The 8,936-nt window shown below is 52.9% G+C and overlaps 1 protein-coding gene across 3 annotated transcripts in view; it reads right to left on the bottom strand.

The window, feature by feature from the left end:
- The window catches only part of Myo18b (myosin XVIIIB), a 279,250-nt gene that overhangs the window by 247,602 nt on the left and 22,712 nt on the right, over nucleotides 1–8,936 (bottom strand). For all 3 annotated transcript variants that reach the window (XM_023711848.1, XM_023711846.1, XM_023711845.1), the window contains 4 exons: nucleotides 5,485–5,683; nucleotides 3,878–4,020; nucleotides 3,021–3,121; nucleotides 520–583 (listed from right to left, as the gene is read on the bottom strand). In XM_023711848.1, the coding sequence (XP_023567616.1) occupies nucleotides 520–583; nucleotides 3,021–3,121; nucleotides 3,878–4,020; nucleotides 5,485–5,683 (507 nt within the window). The remainder of the gene's footprint in view (nucleotides 1–519; nucleotides 584–3,020; nucleotides 3,122–3,877; nucleotides 4,021–5,484; nucleotides 5,684–8,936) is intronic.

Raw genomic sequence — 8,936 nt, 5'->3', positions numbered from 1 at the left:
GGAGACTGACTGGGTAAAGTGGTGTATGCCTGTAATCCCAGCGCTGGGGAGGCTGACACAGGAGGACCACTACAAGTCCGAGCTCGGTAGTGAGACCCTATACCAAATACATAAATATATAAAGATTTTTGTTGAAGAAGAAGAAGAAGAAGAAGAAGAAGAAGAAGAAGAAGAAGAAGAAGAAGAAGAAGAAGAAGAAGAAGAAGAAGAAGAAACAGCAGTTCAGAGAGGTTAAATTCCACACCTCAGGTCCTGTATCTAGTATGTGTAAGAGACAGGGATTAAGCAGACACAATCTGATGTCAGACAATCTTTCACTTCTGTGCGTATCACCTCTCAGTTCCCTTTCTCACTCTCTCAGCAGCCCAGGCCCTGCAAGGGCAGCCACAGCCTCTGCCATATGACCAGCCTTTGCCAGTGCCAGTGAGAAAACAGATGAGTGGCGCAGAGGACCCTCCAGCACCCCCACACCTGCCAGGAACACAGATGTATACCCTGCCCTGCAGAGCACCCTCTTACCTTAGACCACACGCCCATGCCAAAAGAGCTGCTGTCAGCCATCTGGTACAGGTACAGCTCCGTCCTGCAGGTGGAGAAGAGACTGGGGTCAGAGGGGGCTGCCCAGATACTTCCTACAGGATGGGGCTTCCCGTAGTGCTGGACTCCACACAGAATTCCAGGCAGCCCCAGCGGTTCTTCCAGGACATGGCCCTCCAGCTCTGTCTGAGGACACCCCAGAAAAGACAGTGGAGTGTCAGATCAGGACAGTAGGCCCAACTCCAGGTCATTGGCTGAGTGGCCATGCACATGGATCCCAGAGGACAGTCGGCATCATGAATGGAGCCTTGCCAGATGCCACCCTACATGACTGCTCCCAGTCCCCACTCAATAGAACTAGAGATTAAACACTGGGTCCTCTACCACTGAGTTCCATCCTAGCCTTGCTTAAAAAGTTGGGGGTTTTTTGAGGGGTGGGATTGTTTTAATTTTGAGATAAGATCTCCTAAGCTGCTAAACTGCTCCAACCTGGGTTTGAATCTGCAATCTTCCTGCCTCAGCTTCCCAGAGTACCGGGATTGCAGGCATGTACCACCAAGCCTGGCTCAATGGTCCAATCTTATCCCCACCTTACGATGCCAAGAGGGAGGCCCTGGGCCTTAGCTCCTCACCTGCAGCTTCACAGACAGCAACACAAAGTCAAGAACTAGCCTCCTAGAACCTGGCCCCGTGTGGTCCTGCAAACCTGAAGCTGCCCCTCCCTGGGCCTGAAGGCTGTGAAGCAGCATTGGAGCACAGTGATGCCCTACACACACACACACACACACACACACACACACACACACACACACCAGAAGCCCTCGTAGCATGCTCAGCAGACCAGGCAGTACTCTCTGGGCATTCTGTGTCCCATCTGTGAAACCATCTCCCCCTTGCCTTGCCACACTAACTACGCTATCTGCAGAGTCTGCACTCACTTTGCCTTGTGGCCCCTCTACTCACTGGAAGATCAATTTAGTAAATAACAGAGAAGTGTCTATGTACTGGGTGCTGACTGCCATGCTGGGTAGTGACCAGGAGGCAGAGAAAAATAACAGGTCCCTAATTCAGAGCTCTCAGAGTCAACCCAGTGAAGAAGACAGACCAGTCCACCCCAGCACAGCAAGTGAAGGAACAAAAGCCCAAACCAGGCACAAAAATGGAATAAAGGAGAAACCAAAGGACAAGAATCAAGTGATGGGTTCCAAATTCTCCTGAGTCACACTGTGCCATCCCATTTCACATCCCAAATGTAGGCCACCCAGAGTACCCACTGCCCTGCTGTGGAGAACATTTCAATGCTCAAAGTAAGGACCAGAACCATAGAGCAAGAAGCAGAGGCCCGGAGAGGCCCCACTGTGGCAAAGCCAGGGTCAAACATGCATCACTCTGACTGAAGGCAGTCCTTCCCAAGGTGTACCTGGTTGGGACCAGAGGATGATGGGATAAAAATCCTCCCCAAATAGCCACAAATACACACAAAGCATGTAACGCTGAGGCGCCTGGCTCAGCATCACTGCCTATTCACACTTTGGCCCCACCAGCCCTCTGAGGTAGACAGCATCACACAGCGTCTACAGATGAGCAGAGGAAGGCCCAGAAAAGTGAGATCACTAGTCCAAGATCACACAGCCAGCAAGCAGAGGAGCCAGGATACAAATCCACAGCCTGGGCCCAGAGCCTGTGTCCTCCCACTGTGTTCTATCACCCAGGATGAGTGCTTCCTTCTGTGGGTTGCACAGACTCGGAAGACACTGCCTCAGTCCCTCATCACTCAGTTCTGAAAAGTGGGAGCTGCCACTCTGAACTTCCCTCTCTCTGTACTGGAGGGTACAGTGGTTCCCTCCAGTATAACCCTGGGCTCAGGACCAAATGCCACAGGATGTGGAGCACCAAGAGGAAGAGAGGGGTGTCCTGCAAATCGTCGCCCCGCACATGAGAAAGGCAGCTTTCTCCTCCCCTGGACCCTTCCTCGATTCCAGCTGATGTGGATGATAAAGGAGGAAACTGAGGCTCAGTAGAGAAAGCCACACATCCAAGGATCCCTGCAGAGTCAGGAGGGGCAGAGACAACCTTCCAGGCCACCTCTTTCAGGAAGCCCTCAAGGACAAGAAGGCCTGGCCACCCTGCTCACTGTTCCTCCAGCTCTTCTTCTGTCTGAGGCACCCACAAAGTTCAGAAAGTTTTAGAAGACATGAGGTTCTTCCCATAAGGGGCTCTGTACCAGTATGTCCACACCCTAGCTTCTGTGGAGTCGGGTCTGTCCCAGGTATCGTTTCCCCTCTACTGTGGAAGACAATGAGACTTAGAATGGCAGTGTGAGACCAAGGTCAGCGTCCATGAGCAGTGTGCACCCCGGGCAGCTGGGATGGAAGGCCACCTTCCGCCTCTGAGTTCCCCAGCATCTCAGCTCTGGGTGAAAACAATCGGGTGCCATCTTCCCCCTGTCTTCTGCTGTCCTGCCCATCCTGGGACTCACTCACCTGAGATCCGGGTCTAAACCAGCCAGCATCTGGGAGAAAACAGGGAAGGTGCCCTCCCCTTCTGGCTGCCACGCTACTCTGCTCTTCTCCAGGAGCATGGTCTGCAGAGGGACAACACTGTGAGCTCTGAGGCCTCACCTGAGACCCTCCCGGCCTGCACAATGAGGACTCCTGTCAGGCCCAACTCCACTGGCAGCCTTCATATCGGGATTCATCTGCCCTGTGCGTCACTAATACAGAGGTCACCCAGGAAGTCTGCCAGTGTCATGGACTCTGTCTAATTTGAGGACCACAGGACAACAGCGATTGGATGGGGCCTCCCTCCCACATGTCTCAGAGCAGAAGCCCCCAGAACCTCCACCCGAGCAGTGCCTCCCACAGGCGTGATGTGAGACCTGCACAGCGGAGACGCACAGCCCCAACAAGGTTCTCAAGAGCCAGGCTGCCACCCCAGCTCGGCCCACAAACATCCATCTCCTGACCTAATCCTACTTTCTGCTAACAGAACGTGTGCGAGGAGGGAAGGGCTGTGGTGTGTTTGGAGATGGGACAGGCAGGTGAAGTGTCTGTCACTCAAGGATGCTGCAGAGGGCGGCTCGGTAACTGATTAATTCTAGCTCGTGAGTGGCTGACTTACATATTTACCCATGAACGTTTCTTCTCTGCAAGAGGCTGTGGTGCAAACAAGTGGGGCTGCCTGTGTGTGAACAGGCTACCATGGAGAACAAGGTAGCAGCGTGTGGAGCAGGTGGGTATGGCTAGGGGTACCATGACCATTACTAGCACACCCCAGATTCCAGCTGGAAGTTTGGGGCCAAGCAGCCCAAGGGCCCCATGTGTCTTCCCAGAATACTCACCTGGAGCTGTGCAGCTGTTACTCGGCCAGTGGCGTTGAAATCTAGTGACATCACCATGGCCAGCCGGGTGGCACTGCAGCTGTGGCCCGTGCATGCGGAGCCGAAGGCCCGGAGGATGGTGAAGGTGGCCCGGATCTTCTCCACTAAGTGGGGTGGAGTGGGTGTCACAGCTCACACAGGACTACCTTCCCCCCTGGCTTCAGCCCTGGCCAGGCCCGTCCTCTGCTCCACTTGGGCTCCCTTCTGTCCCCCAACTCTGCTCTTAACCACACCTACTTTGCTGGACACCAGTTGCTGCTGTCACCCTCCATTGCAAGCCAAGCGCAGGGGCAGCAAGGCTCTGTCCAGAAGGGGAACATCACAGCCACAGTAACAGGGATGCCCTGGGAGCCTGGGAGAGCAACCATTAGCACTTCAAACTCACCTGCAGGACCCGCAGCCTAGCAGCAGGCCAGAACAGCCCTGCATTCTCTCCACAAGGATCCCGAGTGCCCACTCTGCACTGTATTGGGTGTCTAGATAGAGCCCATCTGAACTCCTGCTTTCAAACACACAGCAGAACTACACTTTGAGGATGACTAACTAACCTTCCTGTGCCTCACATGACCCAGTGGTAACATGGGGACAACGAGACTGTCTCCCTTGCCTGGATGTCATGAACAATAAATGATTCAATAAAATGTAGATAGACAGACTACACATGTGGATCTGAGGTTTATCTATGGCATGAACATCTCATAGTGGGGGAACTGTTTGGGGGGCAAATATCAATAAAGGCTCCTGATGGGGCAACAATAAAAAAAGTGAGAACAGTGGCCCAGTGGTTACACTGGGGAGCCAGACTGCCTGAGTGGGGACTCTCAGCTCTCTGGCAGGTTCCCTGTGTGCCCTTGAGCAGGATAGCTCACCTCTCTGATCTCAGTGCCCTCCTCTGTAATGTTCATGGAGTAATATCTACCTTATAGGCCTGTCTGAAATAATTAGTGAGTCCATGCACTTGGATCAGGGCCCAGCAACACACATCTTCTGCAAGTACTTATTCTGAGTGCTATTAATATGGCAATTATTACTACCATGATTAATTGTGCTCTTTCTATGCCCAGCTCAGACCTCACGAGAGCCCATGCACCCCTCCGCATGCCTCCTGGGCCTCCTCTCTAAGCAGCTGTGCCAGCACTTTCTGCACAACCTTTGACTCTGTACAGATGTACAGCTCTCTCTCCGCTCTGCTGCGCATAGGCTCTGCCTGCCTGTCCTTGTGTGGTGGGTTCTCAGTACAGTTCAACAGGTTGTACACTGCACACAAACACCACATCCAACAGGTGCACTGGTCACATCCTACTGTCCCAGATTTGGGCACTTATTAGGATGGTTTCCCAGCAGAAGGTAGTCAAGCATTTGGTCCTGAAAATGCCAATGTATGACTGTTCTGTCAACATCTTGAGAAGGGGGCACCTTTATCTAACTCCAGCAAAGCTGCCTGGTGGGTTAGACAGTGGCCCTGCTAAGTGCCAGGCATAGGGTCTGCACGTATCTGGGCTCAGTAAATGCAGGGTGGAGGAAATACATCTCTCCCCTTCCTACATATCCCCCAGAGACCTCCGTACCTGACACCCTGCCATCCACGCTGCCTGCCATTCCCACCAGGTGCTCCAGGACCTGCTCACAGCAGGTGGTCTTCCCAGCGCCACTCCGACCCAAAGCTATGATGCTCTGGTCTCTGCGCTGGCTCAGCATTGCCCAGTAAGCCTGCTGGGCCAGGGAGCTGATGTGGGCGGGCAGGCCATCCCGGTGGCCCTTGGGCACCTGCAGAAAGATGGCAGTCATAAGTCTTCCTGTCCAGCCACCACTGGAGTGTACTGAAGACGGTGCCCTACCCCAAGGCATGGTCCCTGTATCCCACCCCCACCCTCCTCTGACCTTGTCAGAGCATTGTCAGCGCTTCACCAGGCAGAGCCTCACCCGCAGGTCTAGTCCTACCACTGGCTCAGTGTGAGTCCCTGGACAAACTATGATCTTCCCTGAGCCTGGGTAAGTTAGTTACAGGCTTAACCTGCAGTCCCATCAGCCCCTGAACTTCATCTTATCACTCAGATCACATCCCAGCGCCTCCCTGAAATGAGACAGCTGGATAAAATGCAGCAATTGACTAGTGATGTCTGTCACTAAACAGGCCACAGCAGATGGGACTGGTGCATATCCTAGGCATAGGCAGTGACAGACACATCCACTTCCTCCTCTTGGTTTTCTTCCTTTAGCAAACCCCACTGAGGTTCTGCAATGCAGCAGGCCCAACACTATGCAAAATGCATATAGGAAATCTCTGCCAACCACAAGGAGATACCCTTGTACATGCTTAAAAATTGTCAGTCACTATCAGGTTCTGGAGAAGATGTGGAGCAAAGGAATTCTCAGACTGTCCTGGCAAGGGTGCAAGATGGTTCCGTGACTCTTCACACAGCCTGGCAGCTTCTTACTCAACACCCAACACCACGCCAGAGACTTAACCAAAAGAAATGGAATATATGTGCTCTTGGGCTGGGCAGATAGCTTGGTGGTCTAAAGGCCTGCCTGGCAAGCACAAGGACCCGGGTTCAGTCACCAGCACTGCATACCATGCTGGCCCCAGAACCCCAGGTGCGCTGTGCTGGCCACCGACGCCAGGCGTGGTGGCACATGCCTATAATCCCAGCATTGGGGAGGCTGAGACAGGAGGATCACTACGAGTCTGAGCTGCATAGAGAGACCCTCTATCAAATACATAAATAAATAAAAGATTTTTAATTAAAAAACAAAAGAAAATGCATGCTCTCACTGAACCTCTGTGTTATTGGTTATACTGAGTAAATACGCAACTCCACCCACACCCCCAAAAAATGGAGACAAATGTCCTTCAGCTGAGAAATCAAAGTAACTGGTCATCCTGAGTTCTGCCTTGCAAGAGCTGAGCCTCATAGAACACCTCAGTCCTGGGACACCTGGGACAATTTTCACTCTAGGAACAAATAAACAAACCAGTGCATTCTATGGTAAAATAAAGGAAGAAGCTGCAGAAAAATGTGACAAGATGTCCAAATCTTCAAATGCATGGTGGAGCAAGAGAGAGGCTCATTCAAAGGTTACATCCTGCACAATTCTATTTACATGACTTTTTGGAAAAGACAGAGTTATCAGGACACAACACAGATCAGGAGCTGCCAGATGTGGGACTTGGAGCGGGGGCTGATCATGGAGGGGCTCAGAAACTTTTCACAACTGATAGCAACTATCCTGTAATTGATTGTGGAGGTGGTGGCACAGCTGGTTACTTTTGTCAAAAACTTATAGCTAGGGCCGGCCTGATAGCTCAGTGGACTAAAGCACCTGCTTAGGCAGAGCACAGGGGCCAGGGTTCAATGCCCTGCGTGCCATGCCAGCCCCACCCACAGGGTGCACTGAGACAGCAATTGAGACTGGGTGTGGTGGTACATGCCTATTATCCCAGCACTTGGAAGGCTGAAAATAGGAGAATCATTATGAGTCTGATCTATGTAGTGAGACCCTGTAGACCCTGTTCTAAGTGCAGGGGGGGAAAAAACTCACAGAACCAAGCACTGAAAAGATGAATTAAACTGCATATAAGTTATACTTCAGTTAACCCAACTCTGAAAAGTCTCTGTCACTGAGAAGCTTGCTTCTGATGGGAAGAGAGAAATGATAAACACAGGATTTGGTTCTAACCAAGAGTGGTCATTTGAAAACCCCAAGCCTGGATGAGCTACCAAGGCAGGGGGAATTCAAATGGGAGCATGTGGCTCCTGGGGCAGCCGACACTGAGAAGTCAGAGAGCCTACCAGGGAGGCACAGAGAGTGGTTCAGGAAGAAACCAGAACAGCAGTTCTAGAGCTGGGGAGGAGAAGGAGCCCTTACAGGACAGGGAGGGCCCCAGCTCTTCAGCACAATGAAGACCAAGCAAAAGGAGACTTGGAGTTGATACTGGCCTTCGCAGCAGTAAGCTCAGAAGTGACCCTGACAAATGTCTGCTTAGCAGGCCTTTAAGGAGAAGCAAAGAGGAGCTGTGACGTGAGAGGGAGCATGTGGAAAGCAGGAGAGGCCCCACTGGAGGAGAGTGCACAGAGCCAGGATGCCAAGAGGTAACCACAGAGCCAGCAAGGGCTCCCTAGTGTCTTGAGCCAGACACAAGCCCAGGACAGTGGTCCTCTCCCTATCTGAGACCTCCAACTGGGACACTCAATCTATGTTGCTCTTTCCTGCTCCAAGACACCATGAAGAGCAACAAGATCCCAAACTACTGCAAAGAATACAGCTACAGGTTCCTGCAGCGAGCAAGAGTGGGACAAGCCCCAGACCACCTGAGCACAACCTCAGGGCACAAGGCGCCCAGGTCCTCAGGTCGAAGCCCTCGAGCCACCTCTACCCTAGAAAGCGTCAAGTCCCAGGAGCAAGCTGTCCTTTCTTAGCCCCCCAGGTCTGCTGTCTGGAGAGGAGAAGGGACTTCATCTGCACTCAGGTCCATGCACGCACAGGTGTGCACAATATCTCTGCACACGGAGCTGCCCACCTGCACCTTCCAGGCACAGAGCTGTTCACACCCATGAAGATGCCAGTGCACTCAGCTCACAGCTGCCTGGTGGCCCTAACCCCTCCTTCTGTGAGAGAGCCCCAGCTGTGCCCCAAAGCCATCTGCAAGGTGGCCCAGCCCTCTCCTTTGCCACAGGTCTGTGCTCCCACCTGGTGGCCATCTGAGGAATCAGAGTGGACTCAGCCAGAGGCCCAGCAGTGGCTGTGGGTCAGGTGGCTTAGGTAAGGGGCTAGGAGGTCTCCCTGGCCCAAGTGCCCTGCACACAGCTCCCTCTGCCCACTCTTGCTGGAACTCAGTGATGGCCAAGTGTACCTAGCCTGCTGCCCATGCCTGGACAGACAACACTTCCAGGGGCTTCAGAGGAGCCGGAGGCATCACCCAGCCTCGCAGCCAGCTCAAAGGCCTGCACTGCAAGCACAGAAGCATAAGCATTCGGGATAGGGACGGGACAGGCAAGGACCAAGCTGCTACCCACTC

The sequence above is a fragment of the Octodon degus genome, unplaced genomic scaffold, assembly GCF_000260255.1.
Source record: "Octodon degus isolate 3935 unplaced genomic scaffold, OctDeg1.0 scaffold00021, whole genome shotgun sequence".
Lineage (NCBI taxonomy): Eukaryota > Metazoa > Chordata > Mammalia > Rodentia > Octodontidae > Octodon > Octodon degus.
This window is presented reverse-complemented; position numbering and strand designations above follow the sequence as displayed.